Source organism: Protopterus annectens, chromosome 12.part0, assembly GCF_019279795.1.
Source record: "Protopterus annectens isolate FY-2018-M chromosome 12.part0, PAN1.0, whole genome shotgun sequence".
NCBI lineage: Eukaryota > Metazoa > Chordata > Ceratodontiformes > Protopteridae > Protopterus > Protopterus annectens.
Window position 1 is genome coordinate 474,861,358 of NC_056746.1, and position 27,769 is coordinate 474,889,126.

General features: G+C 36.1%; 1 protein-coding gene across 2 annotated transcripts in view; it reads left to right on the forward strand.

Moving 5' to 3' along the window:
• Window positions 1-27,769, forward strand: part of CACNA1H (calcium voltage-gated channel subunit alpha1 H) — a 2,347,924-nt gene that overhangs the window by 1,913,033 nt on the left and 407,122 nt on the right. For both annotated transcript variants that reach the window (XM_044089567.1, XM_044089568.1), the window contains exons 16-17: window positions 1,033-1,133; window positions 18,396-18,519. In XM_044089567.1, coding sequence (XP_043945502.1) covers window positions 1,033-1,133; window positions 18,396-18,519 — 225 coding nt within the window. The remainder of the gene's footprint in view (window positions 1-1,032; window positions 1,134-18,395; window positions 18,520-27,769) is intronic.

Here is a 27,769-nt window from a genome sequence, read left to right on the forward strand (position 1 = left end):
AATAATTCCAAAACTGTGCTATGTACAAGTTTTTCAAAGAATTTCATCTTAAAGTTTATATAATGCCAAACTCAACTACATTAATATTTGACTTCAGTCTAGTGCAGGTAAAGAGAGATAACTGTTGTTTTTATATCAATTTATATAGATATAATTTTCACATTTTTCTAAATATCTCAACAACCAAGTAATATAGACAAAGCTTATTCACCTCATATGAAAGCTCTCAGCTAGGTGAATGAAATGCTGCTGGCAGTATGTGTGTAACTTGAGTGGCTGCTTAAATATTGTAAGTTGTTTACAAAATGCTAGAAATGTAATATTTACTGTGTTTACTATGACTTATAAAATTCAGGTTTTAGTCCTAGAACCTAAATAATATTAAAACTATAAAAATAGTTTATGCTGAAGAGTTTGCCATTTATACTTCTTCTATAACCCCTATGGTTCCAGAGATATGGACATTTGTTTGAAATGGGAGGACATAATTTGACTCTGTCAAAAGGCTTAGTTTCCACCCATTGGAAGTTACAGTTTAAATTTCCTGAGCTCCAGTGGAGTGAATGAGTTAAATCAATAAATAAAATATTGCATATCAGTTTTAAAATGGCAGTTACTAAATGATTGTAGCCTTTGATTTTAATGGTTTCTTAGTAAAAGTGAACCAAGTGTTTCACAGAAAAAACTATCATACTTTTAAATGGCACACGCTTAACTTTAGGGGTGTAAAATACATTGTTTTTAATCTAATATTACCACTTTTCAGCAGCATAAGTAGCATATTGCAGAGAGAAAAAAGTCATATTCAGATTCTGGAACCTTCATGGAAGAATTTTATTCAAACCTGGGTGACATTGCTTTTTGGAAATTAAATTTCAATAGACTCAGAACATTTAAAGCAGGCACTAGTAAGATGGCTAAGTCTGACTCTATCCTGTTACAGCAAAACTTTGTCTTTGATTCCCTGAGATGACTTATACCTATTAACCACCTCAGAGCTTTTTTTAACTTTCATGTTCCTTCATTTTCTAGAGCTACTGTTTTCGGATTCGGAAAATACTCGAGCCTTACAAACCAGAATGGTGCAAAGCCCATGAGGATTGGTCACTTTATCTATTTTCCCCTCAGAACCGGTAAGAAAGTTTTACTCATTACCATTTCACATTTATAATTTTGTATTGATCAAAAACAGTTTCTTTTAACACTATTACTAGAAGACAGAAATAAAATTACCATATAGATGGAACTGGATCTTGTTAAGATGAAAATCTTGCTACTGCTTTGTGATCGGCATAAATCACTGAAACTGTTAACTGCCACTTTTCATCTTCAGAAACATTCTTGTTGTTATGATCCTGTACAAATGGCAAAGTAGATTAATTCTTTCTGAGAAGAAAAAAAAGAAAGTCAGAAAGCTCACCTTCTTCAGAAAGTTCTATATCACAACTCATTTTTTCCATTATTAAAATGGAATGCAATGCAGCCTTGCTTTTACTATATCCCACTACAATTATGTACTATCCCAGAGATCTTGAAATATGTTCTCTTGCTATTCCAATGGTTTGAGTGAAAATATTGTGTTTAATAATCCTGAAAAGATTATTACAGTGAAGGCTGGGTGTCACATGAGGGATGCTTGAATCTGTACTATAGAAAGGAATTTAAACAGACTGTACTGCAAAGCCCATGATAAATGGTAACCTTTCTGTAAGGTACAACATCGATTTCACATTTCACTACAGCTTGCCTAGTGGATATAAAGGTAGCTCATACTCTATAACTTTTAAGGCCAAGATATTATTGTAAAGGCCCTACCTGCCACACCTAGATTAATGTGACATTTCTTCCCAGCCATAGATGTAAATTACTGCTAAGAGTGACTGTTATGGCCTTTATTTGAAATATAATATAATATATATATATATATATATATATATATATATATATATATATATATATATATATAAATATATATATATATATATATATATATATATATATATATATATATATATATATATATATATATATATATATATATATATATATATATATATATATATATATATTGGTACCTGTCTTTTTATCTATTTGAATGTACATATATAAATGCAGGCATTATAAAGGTAAAATGTATGGCTAAAAATCAGGTCACAGAAAAAGCATTAAAGAACACCTATGAAGAAACAGGAGGTTGGGAGAGTTGGCCTAATGGTTAAAGTTTATACCTTATAAATAGAAAGTGCAGTTTGATTCTCACATGGGGTAAATGGCTTGGCTTAAAATTGCCCACCAGGGCAGTTAGCCTAGTGGTAATCTATGAACCTCTTGGGATGTGGCTAACTAATAAGAATGAAATTCAGTCTTTGGAATGCAGTTTGCTAAATCCACTTGCTTTATGTGTTTTTATTCTCTTTTTAATGTAACTGACTGAAGCAGTATAATGCACTCTGCGTTTTTTGTGATATGTTCTTAATGAAGTCAAAATCCGCTGATGTAAAAAATACCCAACACAGAATATTTTCACCAATACATAGAAAAAAATGCCTTTGAAAATGGCCAATTCTCTGGTAATCTAATTTAAGTTTCAGTCTAATCAGAAATATTACACCATGATATTACTTTTGTGTATCATCGTGTACCAGCTAAGGTGAGTTAGGTAACGCAAAACTAGCCATCTACTCTGGAGCTGCAAGTAATGTGGTATAGTGAGTCATGGAATCACACATTCATGTAATTTTTTTCATAAGAAAGAAAAAGAGTGCACTAGCTTTTGATTGCATTCACCCTTCAATCCTATGGAATGATCCTCGCTAGTACCAAAATTACAGGCAGGTATCATAGAGTTCAGTTTTTATACGTGTGTGTGTGTGTGTGTGTGTGTGTGTGTGTGTGTGTGTGTGTGTGTGTGTGTGTGTGTGTGTGTGTGTGTCTATATCACGTAATATGAGTGTCATGAAGAAGAATGTCAAAAAGCTGAGTGCACAGTAATGAATTATCTTAAATTAACTTTTCAAATGAAAGCATATATCAGAAAATCAAGTATTCCAAAGAATAATAGTACCATAAAGAAAGTTATGAATATTTAATAGGAAGTATAATTGCTATCCATATTTTTGTATGATGTTATTCCTATAACAATATACATCCCTGGTTGTGACATATACTTATTCCAAGGCTGTACTTCTTCACAGAAAAATGAGTTCCACATGTTACTAAAGCAAATATTGATGTATTTCACATCATTTTGTTTCCCACTCCTGCAGCCAATCAAGGGGTTTACTATTTAACTATCATGAAATTACTCAATCACAAAACATCTAAAGTCTTGGGAATTTGCTAGTTAAAACAACACTCCTCATATCTCAGAACACAACTTTTTTTGCAAGGAGGGCAAATTGTCCTGCACCTGAATGTGTGGGAAACACACACACACATACACAAACATATATATATATATATATATATATATATATGTGTGTGTGTGTGTGTGTGTGTGTGTGTGTGTGTAAATATATATATATATATATATATATATATATATATATATATATATATAGTTTACTATCAAAATTTAGAATAAAAGTTTGGTGAACACAGGAATATCAAATGGCATTTGGCCAATTCCCGTGTTTCCGAATGTTAATTGAGGGTGAGGCCATATCATTGAATGCCACTGTACATTCGCTGATATGTTCTCAGTGTTATGAATAAATATCTTGGTACAGTGTGGATTGGCTACTTTATCCCTTTCCTCACTGTAGTGCGATCTTGGAGGTGGAATATATAGTTTGAAGGGGGGAGATGGTCGCAGCCCCCACAGGGGGGGCTTACCCCCCGGTAAAATGTGGATTCCAGTGTAGGACTTCAACTTACCTTGGCACCTATATGGACATCACATTCGATATTCGATATACATGTCAAATCTGCTGAATTCATTCACCAGATTCGACATTTGCACATCCTGAATATGCAGAAATTCAACATTGACTTTCGATGTTAAATATGTTTTTTTTTTTTCAACATCGAGATTTTGATAGTAAACTATATATATATATATATATATATATATATATATATATATATATATATATATATATATATATATATATATATATATATAGATATATATATATATATATATAGATATATAGATATATAGATATAAATATACATATGTGTATTTATGTGTGTATCGTGAAAGGTAGAAAACTCAAGAGAGAGAGAATCACAAACAATTAAATGACTCATAAGAATGAATCACAAAACACTGAATAATTCTGTCCCAGTAAAAAAGCCCTATATCAGTAAACCGCAGATACACAACCAAGATGTAGTGTTATCTTGGTAGTGATATTATTATAGAGAGGGTTTTAGTGATGTAATATACAGGATCAGGGACATGGATAGGGTAGCACACATGATTTGTTGTGAGGTTTCTGTTCCATCCCCCTATAATCAAAAGTTAAACTTTCTCTTCTTCCCATTCCCCGCCTTTTCCTTTTCTATCCCTCAGAATGTGACTTTCCATTGGCTTAGCATCTGCTCCTCAAAAGTATCCTCCAACTCTGTAAAACACTTTAACTATTGGATAGCTCCAAACCATGAACATATCAATCAAAGATATCCTTTCATTTTATAATACACTGTTTTTCATACTGGCTTAACTGTTGAACACCTCCAAAATATGAGCATATCCAGCCTGTGCTTACCCACATCCATGTTTTGCTAACTAGTTCAGGAATTCTATACCTCTTGTATCGATCCCAATTCACAACATTCAAGCTTGGCTCTGCTATCCTTGTTAAAGCTTGAATCCCATCTCTAACTGACAAAACAATGCCTCACACACATCGCAACTCTCTGTAAGCTACTGCTTAGAAAGGTGGTATATGAGACAATTTACTTTTGCATATAGCAAGCACATTTATTACTCTCTGTAATTAACTTAGGCTCATATATAGAACTGCTGATGCCTGACTAAGTAAGCGTTTATAGCAATATTTTATTTATTTCCTGAGTCATACATTTCTTTGAATCATCCCCAGTTCATGAAAGTTAATTTTTCTTTCATTCTAGTCCCCCTCTGGAGATCAGAAATCTTTAACCTTTTGGCTACAACTGCTTTTCCTTGTTTTCCAATTCATTGTTTTTCCTTCAATTCTAATCCATGAACTATTCAATGTACAAACATCAAGAAAGCTATATATAAAATCTCCTTTCACTTCAAAGTTTCCCCAAAACTCTTGTCAGGATTCTACTTTTCTTCTCTTTCCATAGCTGCCCCATGTGTGTTTCTATTCATTCACCTTCATAAATAATTCACACATTTCTCTGTTATTTTCTCCCCAATTCCTTTAGTATATCTGCAGCAGAAAATGCAAGTGAGTACAAATAACATATAGCTTGTTACATCATCATTTTTTTTCCAAGATATAACCTTACATCTGCTTTGCACACATTTGCCCCATGCAAATCTATCATAACTCACCTGGATTTCATGGATCCACCCACTACCTTCCTATGCAGGTTAATGTTTAAACAAAGAAAGTCTTGGACAAAACCATTATTTGCATTACATTACCTCTACCTAGTACAAATGTCATTGGCCCATCTCCTTGCTCTCAGAGAGATTTGTACAATTAACACCTCATAAATAAGCATGATTGTTTTACCCCAATATTACAAAACTCTTAGTCACAAATATTTCATTCCTTTTCCTCTGCTGAACAGGTTGCCATCCAGATTGTCTCTCCTCTCTACCCATCTTTAAAAAGAATTTGTTTTGTCCAAATGCACTCAAGTCCTACATTGTTTTTAAGCTCTTCACAATAAACAGAACATGCTGGAGGGATAGATTCCTGTCCCAGAGACTTCCCATACTCTGGAACAGACTACTTATCTATATCAAACAAAGCTCCTCATTAGCACTCTTCAAGAAGAGTCTTGATGATTGGATGGGAGATAGGAAATTCACCCCGGGGATCACTTCTGTGGCTCTGCTCAACAGTGGCACAGGAAAATCATTTTCTTGGGTGGTGAAAGCCATGGTACCTTTTTGGCTAGGCTTATATAGGCCCTAGGGCCAATAGCCTAGTACCTACCTATGAACCTATGAACCTATAAAAATGTCCTATCTCCTTGTGCCAATAAATTTTGGCTGTCTATAATTAGCATACAGTCCTTTGCTAAGAGTATGAAAATGCCATGCTATGATATGTTACTAAGGAAAGCTCTCACACTCTGAGCTATGATCTCTATAGCCATAAAAAAGCATTGTAGTCATGAACAGGTAGCCCTGCCTAGTGCTGTTTTCCAGCTGTATTTCATCGGCTAATTCTGTGTTAACTAACAGATGTATTTTATGTGCCCTACATAATAATGCTTTCATACAACTTCTAAATCTGGGTCCCGCATCTATCGCTTTCAAAATCTGGAACAAAATGCTCCACTGTACCATGTCAAAAGATTTTTAGTATAATAAAGTACTCATTCTTACATATACCTCTGTTTTTCTCATCCATCAAAAAATTCCCTACCAGTCACCAAATGCGTTCGGCAGTTCTACCCTTCACAAGCCATTTCTGTCCCTTTTCTACTAATCCTGGAATAATTTCCTCTGATATCTTCCCTAGTACCATGGCTAGCATTTTCCTATATGTTAGTTAAGGAAATGTGGTAATTCCACAGTTCTAGTTTTCTTGCCTTAATTTGCTGATCATAGCCATATTGACCCTTCCAAAATGTTCTTCCTAATTATACCCCTTAGTTAATACCCCTGCTCTTTTCAGTTTAGTTTCCTTGAGAGAAATTACATCTCCTCCTTCCATATTAAATTTTCTCATGTTTTTTCTTCTTTTCACAGGCATTAACACCTCCCCCACATTCCATACAATAAAATAAATAAATTTCTCCTTCATGACCCTCCCCTTTCCTCCTCTTCCTAGAGTATATCATAGCTGACCACTGGAACCTGAATTGGGTTATATCCCTTATATGAAGCCATGGTGATTCACAAGATATTTTGCACAAGAGTCCTGCCTTCACTTCCTCAGACAAACTCCTGCATCAGCTAGGTAGATCTCCTACTCCTCTCAATATTTATTTTTATCTTTTTAATTATGTTCCCACAGATGTGAACCCCTCTCAAAAGTGTTAAACTGAATGCCGTTAAACATAGATTTCACATCACATTTTTTTGTCAGTAGTTCAAACTTTACTACAAATAATAGTGAACTGCTTAATAAAACATTATATAAATCTAGACATGTAACCAACCTGAACAATCATAGTAACATTTTTTATGGTCCCCTTGGACCTCATCAAACCAGCCTGGCCCTCAATCCCCATCTCCATGCTAGGTCTACCAGCCATTTTCCAACCCACTGGATTAGACCCAAAATCAGAAAAAAGGCCAGCACCAAGGAACTCTGATGTTGCTGGGCCAGTTGGGATCCTAAGGATTTCCTGGGGTCTCAGTCATCTGTGCTCCATCCAGGGTTTGTCTTTTGTATGCTCTACCCATTCTCCATCCCACCCCACTGCTCATTGATATATGTCTGAGGGCAGCTTCCTTCTTTGGACCATGTCTCCCCGTCATCACCAAATGCCTTCCTACCCTGGATGGGCATGCTGATCCCTCCCTGCCACTCTGTCAGTCATCTGGGTCATATGCCACTGGAGTGGCCAGTCATAGTAACCATACTGAAAAAGTCCACCCCCAAAAAAGACTGTGTTCATTGCATACCCACAAAACCACATAATGCATTCATATTTTGAACATGCAATAACCTTCATCTGTCCTTCCAGAATAGTCTACTTACCTTGACCCCTACCTTGTAGAGTCCCACAGGACTGACATGCAACACAAGTTGGATGTGCTATTGCTGTAACCAGATTTAGTCATTTCAAGCATCATGGCTACCATCTCATGACTTGTACCACACAGACAATCCAATAAACCTGCCACAGTTACTTCACAAATGAATCGCTCACTCTGTGATGGTTATATTGCTTGTGACTTGCATTGCTTATTTATCAGTTGGTCCTAAAAAGCTGTGCAGTGCCAACTGTAAGATTTGTTTTCACCAAATTCCATTTGAGAACACTAGTTTTAAGTTAATTACTCTTTTTTCTAAATGAAGGGTACAAATTTACAAGTCTGAAAACACTGAAAAAAAATAAAGGCATCATTTTATTTTACGTAATGAAAACAAGTAATAGAGAAAGGTTGCAGGAACTGGGTTACCCTGATGGTGTTGTGATAATCTATCATCACCTTATTTGTACTGTTACATCCAAGATACCAGCTCAACAGATAAATATAAAATTAATGTTTTCATCTCTAAAATTATTTCCCAAAAGTTATTACTGTTATATAACCTCTGTCATTTGATATTGTGGATGCAGGAGCTGTTGCTGCAGCTATTAAATGCTGCAGTTTATTTGATGCAATTCCTCAACACGGTTTTTCTGTTTGGTTTGCAAAAAATGTATTTATACCTTGTGGACAGAATAGGCAGATGAGTTGATTAATATGTTAAAGGAAGCAATCTGTATTCTTTTACTTTGGTAGCCTAATGGAAGTGGGTCAACTGACTGTACCAGTGTTTTACATTTTATCATCCAAGTAATGCTGTCAGCTGATTGGTCTGCACAAAGCTGCCAACAGAGTGAGAAGCACAATTAGCTGACATAGCATGCTAATTACCTCACATCTAACATCCATTTAAATCATAAGTGTCAAACTGACAGCTAAACCTGGAATGGAGTGCAAATGTTTCCACAGTACCGCTTGCATTTCCACCTCTGTGACTATCATCACATTTCAATCATCCACAGAACTGTAGCCTAGATATTTTATTCTTATTTTATATGACATAAAGTACTTAGCATAAGTATCTGTCCATCATGGAGACAGTATCCCGACCTTTACAATAACTGTCAATATTTTGTGGAGAAGTTAACAGATTTTAAAATATATACATATCTTTATTGTGGTTTATTAAGGATTTATTGATTATAGCCATTAATGATTGTATATACTAGAAAGCAAAGTGTGGGGGGAAAACAACTGTGGCTAGAAGGGTGGGGTAACTGCTGATGGTAAATGTGAAAGACACAGATTTTTGTTTTCTGCTAGCATTTTGTATTTATGCATACATCTGTGTACTGATACGGCTCAGTTTATTAAGTTCTGTTACTAACACTGTGAAGCTTAGTAACTCTATTCACACAAGGTGGATTCATTGAACCCAAATCTTTCCCATACATGTGACTCTAATCAAAATTATTTTTTGTTTGTTTGCATTAAAGTTTAACAAGGCAAGACCAATGACCTAAGTTGTGCATGTTGCAGAATCTGACTTTAGTAATGGGGTGTAGGACATAAAGTTTCCCTCCAAAACTGTGCTTTTCTGATTTTGTTGATACTGCTAGAGCAGTAGAATCTTTATTATGAAGTTTAGACATTAACAGTGTGGATTTTATTTCTTTGATTCCAACTCTAGCCAGTCATAAAATATTTCATATGCTGCTTCTGAAATGAAAATTTGTTAGGGTACCATCATAACACTACTTTGGCTGCATGTGTATTGTTTCCAAAGCCTGTGATTCATCTTGTGGGTTACCTTATTTATTAATGGAAATCTTCATCTTGTATAGTAAATGATTAAGGATTTTTCTTTACTTTATGGGGCCGCTGTCATTTTTGTTTCATTTTGCTGTTTACATTAAAGTTTTGTCCAGGAATATGTTTTATAATGACTTCTGATCCTACTTTTCTCCAGTAAATTACCTTTTACCTTCCATGAAGTAGCACTTCTGTAGTAAAGCATCCAGAACTGTGAATGCTTACAGTTTGTCCTCTAGAAGTGGGAATTCTACACATGAATTTAGCATTACCAGCTGTCATGAAAATCTTCTATGATATATTCAGTGAGGGATCAACATGTTTGTTCTCCATGCATTATGGTTGGTGCTAAACAATGAGACCATTATTGTCCCGTTCCTAGATCTCCCTGTCTGCTTTCCATTTTGTAATGAACTGTAAATAGCACAATGGCACCATACTGATATTTTCCAGGATACCCATTAGGTACTGACTAGCATGCTGTGTTCTTGCAGTGATATTCCTCCAGATATCACCTAACCACTAAGACTCCCTCATATCTATCTCTGGTGTCATCTGGGAAAGGCAATTATTTTCTTCTTGCTCAGTTTCACCAACTGCAGATGATTGCCAGCAATCTCTGTCCATCCATCCATAGCTCTACTATAAACTTTTTACAGATAGACACACACACACACACACACACACACACACACACACACACACACACACACACACACACACACACACACACACGGTTACCCATACGTCTTTGCATTTTTGACAGTATATGTTAGCCATGTAATCAAACAAACAGTGCTGTACAGTGAAGAAATATGATTTCTGCTTGAAACTAGTCTTCAGAGAACTGTGTGTTGGTTGCCCTGGGAACTGTGTACCCTGTGAATAGTGTCCAAACCTCCTAGAAGAATTGTTGACCGATTCAGAAATTTATTAATTTAATGCCATTAAACAGGCACCTAATGAAAGCCCATACTGAAAATCCCGAATGCTCAGAACAGCGACTTTTTTTTCCCAGAGGAAAAAAATCGCTGTTCCACCAAAAAAAAAAAAAAAAAAACTTAAAACAGTATTTAATGTGGGGGGCTTTGCCCCCCACATCCCCCTACTTAAATATACCAATTTTGACATCACACCACAGTGGAGGAAATGGCAAACTCCCGAAACCGGCCCAGCAATTTTTTTCGCTGTTCCGGGTGTTCGGGATTTTAAGCGTTTGATCAAATAGGGTTGATGAATCAGCATTCGCTTTTTTAAGTGTTCGCTGATTCAGTATAGACCCATATATAGATATATAGATATATATAGATATATAGATATATATAAAATACCTAAAAACTACTGCAACAATATTTAGCACTTTCGTTCCTATTTTATTTGAAATTGAACTTCATCAGAAAAAAGCCATTTCCTTGCAAACTCATTTAAATAGCCCTCATAAATTACATCACATGCTTACTAGACCAATCAGAATCAACCTGTTCAATTAGAACATTTTAAGACATTTAAAGTGACTGTGCTATTACAAATTACTTTAACATAAGTATTCCAGTAAAACCTTTTCTGTCACAAAGTACATATACAAATTAAAAAAACTTTTTTTTTACATTTAAATATTGATTTAAAAACCTAAACTAGCTTCAATCTTAATAAACTTTTCAAGTTTATATTTCTGTTTAGTCCTGGAAACTGATTTGCTCTTAAACCATTTTGCCACTTATATTCTCTGGCTACCAGGACATTATTACAACTAAACACAAAATGTTCTATATTCATTTGTTCCAACACTGTAAAATGGGACTTTTTAAATTCAGTACATTCCTAACTATGATTAGCTAAGACGTTAGCGAGATTGTGATTTTTTTTTTTACTGTCTTCACACATTCTCTAATCCTGTAATGTAAATCTCTAATGCTCTTCCCCACAAAAAACTGGGAACAGGTATCACATTTGCCAAGTAAACAATAAACATGTTGTGACAATTGTACATTTCTTTGGCCTCGTACATAAAACTGATATGTTCAAACATTACTGAGCTACCATTGCTAATATATCTGCATTGCTTGTAGTCAGTGCATGCAAAAGTACTGGCAGTTCTAACTCCTAGTCTGTTTTCTCTTGTTAAATCCATTTCAAGCAGCAACTACAAATTTTGATATTTATTAAAAACAAACAACAGATGTTCCCCAATAACTTTCCTTAAATCAGGATTACCTAACACTATCTTCCAATTATTTTTAATAATATCTATATTATCTTGACTGTCCATTGTAAGAGGTACTGAAAAAGTGCATCTGTTACCTCAACCTATCTTGATATCAGTACCATTAACATATAGTTGTTGCTTAAAGTTGTCCCTTTATTCAATCCAGCAGGAAAAATAGATTCTTTTTTACTTAAAACTTCAATCTCAGTTTTTATAAATTCTTATCATCTATTGACAAAATGACTTTTAAGGAACTGAACTTTAAGTAATTATTGATAGTTACTTATAATATGGCACAGCTTTATAACTTTTCTGCAAAAAATATTTAATTTCATCCTTCTAAGATGATAGCTGCTGAAATGGAAATAGTTGTTCTTAAATGTTTCCTTTCTGTAAACAGTGCTTTCAAACTCATGTTTTTTAACATCCATTTTAACTGTACTGTCTAAAAAGTTAATAACAGTCCATAGTCCACTGATAGTGAACTTTAACCATGAAATGGTCTTATTTATCTGTTCAACAAATTCTTGAAATAAACGTTTACTCCCTCTTTATATAAAACAAGATCATATATGTACCTCCTGTAATATCATACATGCTGAGACAAAGGAATAACCTTTAATACTGTTTCCTCCCACCAACACATAAGTGTATTGGCGAAGGCAGGGGCCAGTCTAGTGCCCATAGCTACTCCAGTTAGTTGTTGATAAATTTAATGATCAAACAAGAAGAAGTTGTTTCTAAGTATAGGATCCATCAGGCAACTAATAACGTTAATAATAACAGTTCCATTTTACACTGTTTGAACAAATTAATACAGAAAATGTTGTGTTTTATTATTATAATGCCCTTGGAAGCCAGAGAATATAAGTGGCATTTGTTTTAAGAGCAGATCAGTTTCCAGGACTAAACGGAAATATAAACTTGAAAATTTATTAAGATTGAAGTTAGTTTAGCTTTTTAAATGAATATTTAAATGTCAAAAAGTTTTTTACTATGTGTATGCACTTTTTGTGACAGGAAAAGTTTTACTGGAATACTTACGTTATAGTTATTTGTAATGGCACAGTCCCTTTAAATGTTTTAAAATTTCCTAATTAAACAAGTTGATTTTGATTGGTCTGGTAAGGTTGTGATATAATTTTAGGAAGGCTATTTAAAAGTCCCTGGGATTCATTAAGCCCTGCATAATGTGCAGGAGCTGCTGTATGCAATATGTCCACTGAGTGATTCAGTATAGAGCTCCAGGGACGTGCACAAACCGTCCTACAATATTCCTGCATGAACACCACTGCCTTATCCTAAATACCTCATTTGCTAGTGAAAACCATGCAAATGAGATGAATTAGCAATTCAGCAAGTAGGCAGGTGTTCATGCAGGACCTGCATATGAGATGAATTAGCAATTCAGCAAGTAGGCAGGTGTTCGTGCAGGACCTGCAGAAATGTATTCAGTCACTAGCTGAATACATTTCTGCAAATGAGAAAATGGAGGCATGACAGCTCAAAAGAAAGCATGTATTATATTTAGTAGGCATGCCATTGGTCAAATATATGGCCATTGGCATGAAAAATAGTGTTAATTTTTTTAAAATAAAACTTTTTTTGGGGGGGGCAATCTCAGCCATTTAAGCATAGGGCAGTGGCACACAAACAGGATCGTGCTGAAAAAAAAAAAAAAAAGAAGAAATATCAATTTTTACAGAAATCTGCAATTTGCTATTACAGTCAATGGCATGCAGAATGAAAACAATACCAGGAAATAGTGGTTGCTAAGAGGAAAGAGCCAACCTAAGTGTGGTAACTATGGAGTAAGGCAATGGTGTATGCAAATGAGGGGAATTATACTGAGTCACAGATTTCTTCTAAGTGTCAGACTGCACCTAACGTGTAGGTGCTCTAACACCACCATGTAGGCAGGAGGAGCAGCTAACATGAAAGGGTGATGTGTCATGCTTGCTGTAAGCACATTGGAGCTCTGTGGCTTGTGTTTGCCCTTAGCTAAGCACAGCTAAGGAAGAGGGTGTGTCTGAAGCTGTATTTTCTTATTCCATGAAATGCAGAGCGTGTTCGCATCCAGGGAGGGCCAGTTCTGCTTAAAAGTGTTTACTTTAGCTAAATGGGTGTGCACGGCATGGACTGGACCTAAAAAAAAAAATTCACAGGGAATAGCAGAACTGTTTACATTTAAGCAGTGGGAATGTGCAGGGTGCATCAGGGCTTAAACAGGGAGGAAATGGGAGGGGAAACAGCAGAAGGAAGGCACTCAAGGAGAACTACCATAGCTGGCAGGTGGAATGTATCAGAGTCAGCCAATTACACAGGCAGCAGCCCAGCACACTACTATAAGCTATACAAACACATTTCCGTCTGTGTTTTCCCACAAACTCTATACCACTGGTGTACACATTCAGGGGAATTTTAAACTGACAAAACTAACAAAACATATTAGGGGCTGCTGTTGCTTTGATTTATCAGTATGTGCCAGAGACTGAGGGTGGTGAGGAGAATAATGCTGACAACCAACTAGACTGAGGAGGAGGAAAAGAGTGTTCAGACCCAGGGTAATCTACCAGGGGCTACATGATCTGGAGATAGTAGAGTGCTACAGGGTGGGCAGGGACATATTTCAGCAACTTGTTGAGCTGTGCCGGCCTCGCCTCAGACCCAGAACCAACAGAGGGGAACCCATCCCAGTAGAAACCAAGGTATGTGTAACCTTAAGAATAATACCTACAGGTACTTTCCAAAGACCAACTGGGATACCATGGGAGTCTCACAGGTACCTGCATCCTGGATACTCCACCAGTTCCTGGATGTCATGTGACTGCATTCTGTTGAGCCCATTAACTTCCCCAGAACCCGTGAGGAGAGGACCAGCAATATGCATCTTTTCCACCATGTATTAGAATACCTGGAGGTACTGGGTGCCATAGACCACATGCACATCCACATCAAAGCAGCAGCCAGTGACTAGGGTAGGGTCTACCTAAACTGCAAGGGGTTCCACTCCATCAACTGCCAGGTCATGTGTGTGGCCCAGGGCATTATCATGAATGTGTGTGGTGGCAGCCCTGGAAGCTATCATGACTCCCACATCTGGCATTCGTCACAGCTGTACCAGACGTTTGCAAGTGTGGACATCCCATATGGCCATCTGGTGGGGATGCTGGCTATGCACTGGAGCCATGGATGATGCACACATCCCCACACAAGAAGCCATAATGAGGCACACACACAAACCAGGATTATTGTAGAGTGTGTGTTTGGGATGCTGAAGTCACGGTTCCACTGCTTTGGCATATCTGGTGGAGCCTTGCAGTACTCTCCAGCCATATGTGCACACATGTTCATAGTATGTGCCATGCTACACAATATTATGCCCTGGAAACAGCTGCAGCAGGAACAAAATGGGGAAGGGCCACACAGCCCACCACTATTGCCAAGTTCTCCACAGGCACAGAGGGACTCGGAGGAGGAACAGCCTGAGCCTGCCCCTGTAGGCATACGGAGGTGTGCCCAGTATGCTGTGTCCTTGGCAAAGAGGCAATGCATAGCACATACACTGACACTGTAGGACCCAAGGGACTGATCTCCATCTGATTCATACACACAGTAAAATGGATGCCAAACAGCACACCACCTGTACCCTACCATGTATAGGCAGTGTACTGTGTGCATCCGACATAGTCAGCCCTCAAGCACCATCCCCACAACAGCCTCAGGCACAAAGTAAGTCAGTCTCCTTAACAAAAGTAATGAATGGAGTGGAATGTTCTGATAGCATATCTATGTTATTGATTCAAGCATGCAAGGGAATGGGATGGCTTACTGGGATAGCAGCAGACAACTGACAGCTCTGTGGGACATCAGGAAGTGTATTCCCAGTACTGGCCTACCCACACCATGCAGTACCACCCTAGTTGACAAATACCACTGCAGTATATGTGGTAAGCCCTAGCCTCAACCAGCAGATCAGCTTAGAAAACCATACAGAAATGCCTGGCAAAGGCCCCCACATGAGGGCATCCATGAAATCCCCACCTACAGACTTTTATGCAGTGATATCACAGTAGGTCTGTCAGTGGTAGTATGGTTTTGAAAGGTAAGAAGTCTGAAACTACGAATGTCTATGCCAGAACAATCTAACCTGTGGTCTGTCATGCTTATAGTCTGAAAGATAGGGCACATCATTATGCTAAATGGAACCAAAATGTTAAGCAAATATCAGCACAGTCTGTTCAAATGTATATTGTGTACAGATGTGTCACCTCCCCCCCCCCCCATAGTCCCATAGAAGTGCAGTAACATGTCCCTAGCCTTAAGCAGCATCCAGCTGTCAACTAGAGTGATGGCTCAACACAAGCAGAAAGCAAAAGGTTTAACCTGGTTTCTGATCTCTTGTGTGAAACAAATGGCTCTTTAAAGTAATACTTGTCTGGGGGTTGCACATTTCCCTCAATTTGCATTTCAAACACTTTGGGTCTTCTATTGATTCTGCCTGTACAGCAATATGATGTTTTTCATCTTGTCCCTCATATACTGCTGGTGCATACACAAATTAATGCTCTCTTCAATGGCCTCTGACCCAGCTATGTTAAGCAAAATGAAAGCCCTGGTGCTTGCATCTTTGTCTGAATAAGCTACATGTATAAAATATCGTACTCTTGCTCAAATATTCTCCAATTCTCTGCTATATTCTGATCAAATACAAGTGGTGAAGGATTTTGAAATCCAGCTGCCATATTAACACCTGCCAGTGAAAGAATTTGCAAATATGCAAGAACACACACACATACACATATGCCAGAAATGTTATGCCAGTATTTGTAGCTTTACCCAATAGCACAACAAGCCTCTGAATAACTGAACTTTGCAAAATAAGTCTCTCAAGCACTGTAATACCCTCAAAATTGCTATACTGAAAGAAATCACCTCTTATCAGTGTAAGAAACATTTCAAATAACTGCACTGTATAAATGAACTGGGCAGGAGAAGCTCAGAGTAAGAAACATTCCAAAGTAACTGCACTTTGTGAATAAACAGTAAATGGCACACGGAAACTTCCCCAAAATAGCAATACTTTGCTAGATAATTCTTTACAATGCAAGAAACACTCTGTAATGGTGGCACTTTGAGAATAGACACACCCAGCAAAAGAAATTGTTTCAAAATGGCTGTACTTTGACTGCTCTTTATGAAATATTTGCACTTTGCCCACAAATAAACTCTTTGGAATACATGCACAGTAATAAGCTCACACAGTAAGCACTTTTACACACTTTGAGATAGTTCAAATAACTCCAGTTATGCCCATGATACAACATGAATCATAATTATGCCAAAAACATGCAGTTGTCTTGCATTATTTATGCATAATGTGTTTTTTTTTTGCCCTTATTATATTTGTTTTGCTTGTTTAATCTCTTTTCATGCCGATTGTACTTTTCTTGTGCTCATTTTACTCTAAACATATCCGTTCTGCTTTAAACACACTCATTTTGCTTGTCTGATAATCATTTTATCAGATATCTTAATCTTAAACATTTTGTTTAATTAATAAACCTTTTGTGCCTCTTGCTTGTTTAATAATGCAGTTTGTGCCCTTGTAATGCTCCATTTTATCTTTTTTACAAAGTAAAATGTTCATGCAAGTTTTTATTACCTTTGTTTCTTTTTTGTGCTTGTTTCTCTTGGTTTACCTTCACTGTTATCTCTGCACCTCGTGGCTCTGAATATAAGTCTCTGGAATCCCGGTTCTGACACCATGTCACTCATCTTGTCGGGATGTAATAGACGAGTCTTTGTGGGTTCTGTTCGAGCAAATTTATTATGTACAAACACATTACAATTGAAGCTTATTAACTTTAACTTAGGTAACTTATATACAAGCTAGCTACATTCATTCTTACATGCTCACTCTCTGGCTGCACTTTCAAAATGGCACTGAGTATAGCACGTGCCTGCTATTTATATATGCGCATTCAGTCCTTGATATGCTTCTTAAAGACACAGCACACACTATGTTCTACAGAACATATCTGCGAACTATGTGGGATCTGACCCACTCATCCATATGGCTGAAGACCCCATATACCCCTTAATTATATTCAACTATTAGGTTACCGCATTAGGAAAAAAATGAAGTTGTTAATATATAATGACAGCTGATAGTACATCTTAAGTAAATGGGAACTATGTGCCTGGTTCCCAGCCAAATCTATAGTGCCAATTTGTTTATGTATTTATTTATTTTTAGATCTGTTTTCTTGCTCATGCTTGGTCTACACAAATAGCATGTTCATCTTTTTTGAAAGTACTAAATCTTCTCTGAAGGATTCCGTGTCAGATCTGTATTGAAATTTCCTACCTATTCTTATTGACATAGCAAGTAAAGCAACTGCAGTAAACCTAAGTATATATATCTATAGAAATATATATATATATATATATATATATATATATATATATATATATATATATATATATATTTTTTTTTTTTTTTTTCCATCTCTATCACACACCTTTCTTCATGTTTTCACCATCCTTTTTTCACAGGTTCCGTGTAATGTGCCACAAGATCATTGCCCACAAGATGTTTGACCATGTGGTTTTAGTCTTTATATTCCTGAACTGTATCACCATCGCCTTGGAGAGGCCTGAAATTGATCCACACAGCACTGTAAGTATTACTCTTCTGCTGATTTAACATAAGGTTTTATTCTTTACATGCCAAAATAGCTTAGCAAATGGGAATGTTGTGGTGTTGGGCATTTGTCATGATAGTACAACATAGTCTAGACACAGCACCACAATAAGAAAATGCAAAAACTGTACGTTATAGCAAGTTAGGTGCATCTTTCTCAATGTAAGTTGGGGAAGATTTGCTCTTGACAGCAATGAAGACTTACAACAATAGATAACTGTGTATGAATTCTTTATAAACTAAAATGTATAAATGCAAAATAGTGTAATTAAATTATCATATTAAATTGTTTGAATTATAAAAGCATTTATAAATAAAGAAAAATATTCTACAACTTTTAGAAAAACATCAGTTTATGTAGTTTTCTTCTTCTTTCAGCTTTTCCCAGTTAGGGGTCGCCACAGTGGATCACCTGTCTGCTCATGACTGACAGTAGAGTTTTACAGTGTTGAGTTGCCAGCCCGGTGCCCAACCTTCCATGGAAGGCACACACATGCATACACTCACACCAAGGGCCAATTTACAGTGTTCAATCCACCTACAGCATGTCTTTGGTATGTGGGAGGAAACCCACACTACCACAGGGAGGACATGCAGACTCCACACAGAAGGTACCCCAGCCAAGGATCGAACCGGAGAACCTCTTGCTGTGGGGTGACAACACTAACCGCTGTACCACCGTGGACACCCATCAGTTTGTGCAGTCTAAAAGATTATATTTGACTGCATTCTTTTATTGTTTAATTTGGCTTAAAAGACATAGCTTGCAATTGGCAGTTCAGTTAGTTTGATCTCATGTATAGATAAGCAATTAGAAATGAAGCTATAGCTATTTATTAAGAGGATATTTGAAGAGATCACATTATTGGCTATCATTAACTATAGCTTGTCTTTCTAAATGTAAATATAAAAGTAAATCTAAATGTACTTTTAAAGACTCAGTTAACAAGTTACTGGGCTGTGAATTATGAAATTGTCCAGTAAGAAGAGTCAATATGCATCCAGTGAAAAGGAGGTCATATAATCTATTTTTATTACAGGGTGTTTAATTTAAAATCTTCAAAGTAATTGTGAACGGGTGATTTATCCTGGCCCCTGAAGGCACCCATCTATGCCATAGTATAATCTACTCCAACATCACAGCACTTCAGGGAAGGCTCTGTTCCCAGAAAGTGTGCTGTCCAATAAATAGATATTTCAGCAAAGCAGCAGATGTATCCTTTGCTGAATTAGCATTCCTCATTTATTTTGATGGCATAAGAAAAACTGGTGGTGGAATGCAGAAGTTCATGAAGATGTAAAAAAAAAGAGTGCAGGGAAAAAGTGAGTGATTGAAAAGGCGGACCAGGCTAGGAAGGAATACTGGTTGGCTAACAAAGAGGCTAAGAGAGGAGTTGCAATAGCAAAGAACAAGGCAACAAAGGCACTCTTCCAGCTTCTTGAAAGTGACTCAGTAGATGACACAAACAAACTCTATCAGCTTGCAAGGCAAAGACAGAAAGATAAAGAACATAGTCTTATGCCTTTCACTAGGGATACCAGTAACACCCTGCTCATCAGCCCACAGGACATCAAAGGCAGATGGAAGGAATACCTCCAGCAGCACCAAAAGGAAGAAAACCCACAGAAGCTGTAATGCCCAAGACATGGCCTACAATGAAAGAAGAAGAGGAACCCGGCCTAGGAAAATTTACAACAGCATTCAGTGAACACAGCATTCTCATATGAGATAACAGAAGATATAATCAAGATGTTGGGTGACATGGGGAGAAATGGATCCTGAGGGTATTCATAGCCATATGAAGAGAAAGGTGTATCCCAGATGACTGGAGAATAAGTATATCAGTGCTGGTGTACAAGAACAAAAGGGGACATCCACAAATGTGGTGCATGAAAGATCTGGAGAAAGTGATTGATAAATTAATATGCAGAGCAGTAGAAACTAAGATTGGATTCAGATCAGGATGCAGCACAACTGATCCAATGTTCGCAGTGAGACACACAGTTGAGAAGAAGCTAGAGTTGAGGAAAGAGTCTAACTGGGTATTCCTAGACTTGGAAAAAGCATATAACAAGGTCCAAAGAAAGTTGATTTGGGCAGTCCTGCAGTGGATCACAGTATAGAGACACTGGTAGAATTGGTGCAGGCTCTGTACAAAGACCCAATGACTCAAGTATAAACAGTGTTCAATCTCACGGGGGTCACAGTGGGAGTGGGTGTGCATCAGGGTTCAGCTCTGAGCACACTGCTGCTCATACTGGTGATGATCTACACCAGTAAACAAGTCATAGGGGGCATATCAGCAAATTTGCTATGTGCAGACAAAGTGGCTTCACAGGCAGACTCTGAGCAAGAAGTTCAGCAAAGAATAGGGGAATATAGTACAAAACTATAGGTACATTGGATAAAACTGAGTAAAGATAAGACAGTTGAAATAGCAGCAACTGGGGGTAAGAAGAAGAAGCTGAATATTCAGATAGAAGGGAGTATAGTGGAGCAGGTTGACAGTTTCAAGTATTTCTGAGAGATAGTGGCAGAGAAGAGAAGTCTGAGTGAGGAGGTCAAAGTTAGAATCAGAGGGGCTGCAGCCAACTGAGACAGAGCGGCATGGGTAGTGTAGGACAGAAAAATGTGAAAGAAGCTGAAAAGTAAGTTGTACAGAAGATTGGCATAACCAGTACTGCTGTATGGTACAGAAACATAGGTGCTAAAAGAAGAGCAATTGTGTAAGCTAGAGTGATGGAGATGAAGTGCTTGAGACAGAGGCACAATGTGGTACAGAGAGAGAAATAAGGACATCAGAGCAGAAGCCCAAGTGACTCCAATTGTAGAGAAGGTCAAAGACAACAGATTACATGGTTTGGGCATGTGTGCAGAAAAACAGGAGACAATCTGGTGAAGAAGATTTGGGAAGGACAGGAAGAAGGCAAGGGGAAATGAGGACATCCAGTAAAGAAATGGATGTATTGCATGAGAGAAGACCTGTGACAGTCAGGCATGACTGTTGAAGAAGGTAGGAGAATGGCGTTGAATTGAGAGAGATGGTGACAGGTGACAGGACACTTCGACCCCATGTAGAAAATGAGAAATAGGGAATGATGATGATGATGATGATTTATTTTATGGAACTGGGTCCTATGTCTGTGGACCCATCAAGGTCTTCTGATGCTTCAGTAATTATACTGTATTTAATATGCTGTATGGATCAAAAAGAAATCAATAATTGTGAGGTTGTAATTGCTAGCAGGGACCTACAAAGAGCAATTCTAAAATGAAAGAAACACTTAGATTTGTCTTGTCATAAGTGGGGATGCTCTAAGGCCTATATGGAGGCATTTCCTGTTCAGTCTATTTATGATTTTAGTGGATTGCATCTGATAAAAAGTAGGTATCAGATTTTGCCACAAACATAAAAGTAACTGAAAATAGTACACATTATCAACGTCTAATATGATAAAGCCTATTTAGTTAAGCCAGGAAAATTAAATGAACAATCTAATGAAAATTTTGTTTCAAGGGGGGTAAAGCCCATCACTCATCATGAAAGGGGATTCTGCCACTATACCTTTGACTAATATAGCTTTGAGGTTGTCAAAACATGAAGTAAGTTATATCAGTTTTTATGGCATGCTCACTAGATGAGCTACCTTTACTGAAGTACTGTTAGGTTGCACAGTACATAGCTGAGGTGTACCACTCTTTGGGCGATCTATGAGAATCTGTAACAAAGTGTGAAGACTACTTCACTTCAAAACAAAGTATAATTTAATACAGTAAAATGTCATATATTGCAATCTTTATTAAATTCATAATGGGACATATGTACAGATAATGTATTTAACATGAAATTGATTCCTGTTGTCTATAAGTAACATTTTAATACAATAGCGGAATATTTTATAATCTGATGCTACAAAATTTGTAAAGTGTTTCCCCAAATCATCATTAAGCAATCCTTCCATTATTAGGCAGGATTAATATTTTTATCTGAATCAATGCGTTATTCTCAAATTCTAAAAGGCTTGAGAAAAGAGACAGATTTAATAAAAATGAAAATGAGGATATTTAGCAGACAGATGTCACTATGTATTCAACTAAAGTTTCTTCTTAGTTTCTGCAAGCTGTGTAGGTCAAATCCATGTGAAGGTTTTGAAGGAATATAGGATGAGTTTATGCTATCTGGTATGAGATTTAATGGAAATGGAAATGCATGTCAGGAATAAATAGTGATGATATCCTCAACATAAGTATAAATATGACAAAAATAAAATTATTGACACATCATAAACCTTGAGTGAAATTCTTTTTATCACTGTTCAAAGTAAATCTATGAAATAATTAACGATTCATTATTACAGGAGTTTATAGCACTAATGATTCTGAATCTGCTAACTTCTGTAACTCTGAGTGAACTCCGAGTCTTTACATAAGCCCTTGAGGTTGCTTTGCCTTTCTAGGTGTACAATTATTTCATGACATTTGGCAAATATAATACAAGTGTGGGATTCCTGTCAATTAAATCCACTAATGCTGACAAAACTATAATAGAAACAAATAACTTGATATAGCACAAACACTGTTTTACTACAAAATCAGAAAAAGTATTTTTATAAGATGGGAAAGCCTCTTTATCCCCACTACCCTAATTCCCTTACAACAAAACCTCAGAGTTAGTGCAGATTTTTATAGACATCTGTGTTGCATTGTCTTTCTGCACAAATTCCAGCAGCAGTAATTAAAATAAATAAAATAAAATAAATTTAAACAGGAGCTGCATTTCCCAAAAGTAGTTCGAGTAAATCAAATTGGGGAAAGCACATATAACATAATTTAATAATCCCTATACAGGAAAACAAACAAACAAATAAACCAGAGCAAACACTATTGAAGTTACACTACAGCAAAACACTGCATAGAAATGCAACTCTGCATAAAATGGCAACTATATGAAGCAATGTGATTATATTGAAAATTATGTTACTAGATCTCATGAATGGACATTGTAGATCATTGTGTGCATTGCACCTAGTCAGCCACTGTAGCTAGATAGCACTTGCATATATGTTACTGAGCACGTGCAAGATCAGTGCCATTTTGTATAGTCAGGCAAAGTGAATGCAGACATGAATAGAGATGCACATGCGAGTGTGTTTCAAGTAATCAGCCAGTTAGGTTAAATATTATGTTCCAGTTACAGATCCTGATGTGTTTATATACAATAAACAACATGAACCCATCACAGTGCCACAGTCCACCATTTGGTGGAAACAGATTTTTGAGAATGGCATTCAGGATAAATTCTGCCAGTGAAGTATTTCAACGTGTGATGGAGCAAATATTTTTCAGGTTATCCATGTGCTATTATAATAGACGTTATTGTAAGGGGCAACAGTGAAGTCGAACATGATAGAAACCTCAAGAAAGTTGTAGACCATGCTCATGAAGTAAATCTTAAACTGAATCCTCAGACATATAAATTCAAACTGAAAGAAGTTATGTATGTGGGTCATTTGCTTACCAGTTCTAGCTTACAACGAGATCTGTTTAAACAAGCAGCAATTCTTGATATGTCAGTTCCAGAAAATGTCATATCTTTACAATGTTTTCTTGGTATGGTCAACTGTTTAGGAAAGTTCATCCCAGACCTGAGGGAGCTTTCAGCACCATTATGTGAGTTGAAACACAAAAATGTAAACTGGTCCTGGATGGAACAACACCAAAAAGCATTTGACTTTCTGAAACAGAAAATTGCCAGTCCACCCACATTGAGATATTATGATGTTCACAAACCTGTAACTCTTTTGTGTGATGCTTCAACGTATGGTCTTGGTGTAGCATGTCTTCAAGAAGGCATACCAGCAGCCTATGTATCCAGAACTTTAATCCAAACAGAAATGCAGTATGTGTTAGATATATATTTAGAGATTTATAAATGCATGTACTTCTGTTTGCTGGTTAGACGCATATACACTTCTGTTGCTATAATATATGTAGGAATAATATAGTCAGTTTGATGCATACATTTCTATTTGCTAGCATACATATATTAAAGGGTTAAACTGTTCTCAGCTAAAAATCAAATAAATAAAAGGCATTAATCTGTAATGTAACATGAATGTTCCGGTTCTGGTACACCTTGAGAAAAAGGCTGATAAGGATAACTCCTAAAAGAGGCATTCAGTTTTGTAACAAGCTTCAAGGGATACAGATCAGGACCCAGGTGCAAGAATCAACAGACTTCCTAGACTGTTACATAATTCACCTTGAAACAGAACACAAAGGAGCTTACTAACAGACTGCATTATATCAAGTGTGAGAAATATTGAAAGACTGCTTTCATACAGAAACATTCTCAAACAGGAAAGACTCCCTAAAAGTTTAATAAACAGACTGTATGACATCAGAAAATACTGAAGTAATGACTATGAGAGTTCCCAAAATACTGATTTCTTAAGAATGTTTATATGTCAGATCTGATCTGATTTCTTGTTAGATCTGTTTAATGGAGAACATCTTTCATGCTGTATGAAGAGCAAATCTCAACACATTAAAGCTGTAAACTGTAGAATATTGCATGTGTCGTCTGTTATATAAACAAGTTATCTTAGTAGTTCTGTGAAAGAAAGTTAATAATAATATACTGCTAAAAAGGTTATAGTCTGAAAAGTTTATCTGCACTAACCACTTTGTTTCTACAAGGCACTGAATTATTTAGCACATCTGACAAACACCTGCATTTAATTAGACTTTAATTTCAGCACACAGAAACTGTTCAGACCTTTTATTATTACTAGGTACCAACATAGAAGCAGCAGTTGGCAGTATCAGTAAGAAAGACAAAACTGTCATTCATTCATTTTAAATAACTTTTCAGAATGCACAAATTCAAAAAGAGCTTTTGGTAGTAGTGTTTGCATGTTCGAAGTTACATGATAATATATAAATAAATATATATATATATATATATATATATATATATATATATATATATATATATATACTGTACCTGTTTAAATATAGACTGATCACCAACCTCTAGTAACAATTCTGAAAAAGCTAATATATATAGCCCCAGCATGCTTACAAATCACGATGTTAAAATTGCAAAAGTACAACTTCAATATTGTCTATACAAAAGGCAAATTTCTAAACCTTGCTAATACTTTGTCAAGACCTCCCAGACAAACAACAGAACAACATGATTGTGAGAAAGCAGACTTTGAATTCGTGGAAGTCAAAAATATTTCCTCATCACGTCTTGATGAACTTAGAAATTATATAGCTTCAGACCCATTTCTTCAGAAGCTGAAACATGTTGTCACTCAAGGATCACCAGCACGACAAAGTAGTTTACCACTTGGCATACAGAAGTATTTCCCCTACAGAGATAAGCTCATAATGGAAGATGGTATTGTCATGAAAGGCCCTAAACTGGTAATTCTTACAGAATTACAACAGGAATATATCAACATTTTGCATTGTGGTCACCTTGGTACTGATTTAACCAAAAGAAAGGCAAAAGGCATAGTATGTTGGCCTTCTATATCAAAAGATGTAGAGAAAGAAACTCTAACATGTTCCATTTGCAACAGTACTAAATCATACCAACAAAAAGAACCACTTCAGCTAAACCAGATTCCTGAGCTACCATGGTTGATAGTTGCTACTGATATTTTCAAATGGAATGGTCAACATTACTTAGTGTTAGTAGGCTCTTATTCGAATTGGTTTGAAATTGACCTTCTTCCTAACTTAACATCCAGCACTGTCATTACCAAATTGAAGAAACATTTTTCTGTTCATGGTAGTCCGCACAAAGTCGTATCTGACAATAGTGCACAGTTTACAAATCAGCAGTTCAAGAATTTTGCTGAGTGTTGGGACTTTATCCATGTTACTAGTAGTGTGCAGTTCAAAGTGCAAAGTACTTGGAGAAATCCAGGAGAGATGGTACTGATGTTTTTCTTAACCTACTTAATCTCAAAAACATCCCTCGAGATAATTTCCTTGGTTCTCCTGCTTGCAGATTGATGTCCAGACAGACTAGAACAACTCTTCCAATCAGGAAACAATTATTTTTTTCACTAAATATTTTTTATTATTTCAAACAAGATGCCTTAAAAAACATTACATGAAATATAGATAAATAACATATTTACAATTCTAAATCATTACTAACTTCAAATCATTATATAACTATTTACATTGGTGTCTATGCAAATAACATTGAAATTCTATATTATATAAAGTTAGAAACATAAGATGATATATCTTCGTCGATCTTTTCGAGAATTTCCAGTACTTTCATCCAAGCGTAATAGTATGAAGTAGATCTTTTAGTTCTGTTCCTCACTGTTAATATTTCCATGTGAGCAACTGTTGATGTTAAATTCTTAAATTACTTGAACGTAGGAGAAGCCTCATTTTTCCAGTGTATGGTTATGATTTTACGTGAAATTGCCAATAGTGACCATAGGATTATAGTGTCTTTTTTTGGTACACATTTTGGAATAGGAGAATTGAATAAAATTATAGACTTTGTTAATTGAAAATTATCGTTATAAACAGTCTGAAAAAATAGTTAATAGACTTTCAGTACATATTGAGACATATACATTCATAAAAAACATGCTGCCAATCTGCTTTTATTTTGATTTGGCATCTCCAACATTGATCTGCACTAGAAAACATTTTGGCTAGCCTATGTGGTGTATAGAAACTTCTGTGTAGATATCTCCAAGTGAATAATTGCTAGTATTTTGATAATGTAGAAAATTTGGAAGATTTTAGAATATTACTTTTTTTCTTCTTCAATTGGAGGATGGTTGTTTATTAAAATATAATAATTCAGTATGATTTTTCATGATCATTTTTTGTTTTTTTAACAATTTTATACATATTAGATAAGTAACCTGTACCCCGATAAGGTTGTTTTGTGATAAGAATAAGGTATTCAATGAGTTTTGGAGTTTCATGTCTAACTGAAAGTTGCATTTGTTCTACTTTATTTATAAGAAAATGTCTTAGCTTTTGTAAAAGCAACCAGTAGTCTTTATTTATATTATAATTGTAATTTATCTGTTCATTTGTTAGTATTTTCCCTTTCTCTATAAGTTGATGCCAAAAGAGTAATGATTCTTTCTTGAGTATATTCATTTTAGAGATTTGGGATGTGTCTAGAATAGTGGGTGTAAAAGCTATAGGGAAAATAAGAAAAATCCAAGA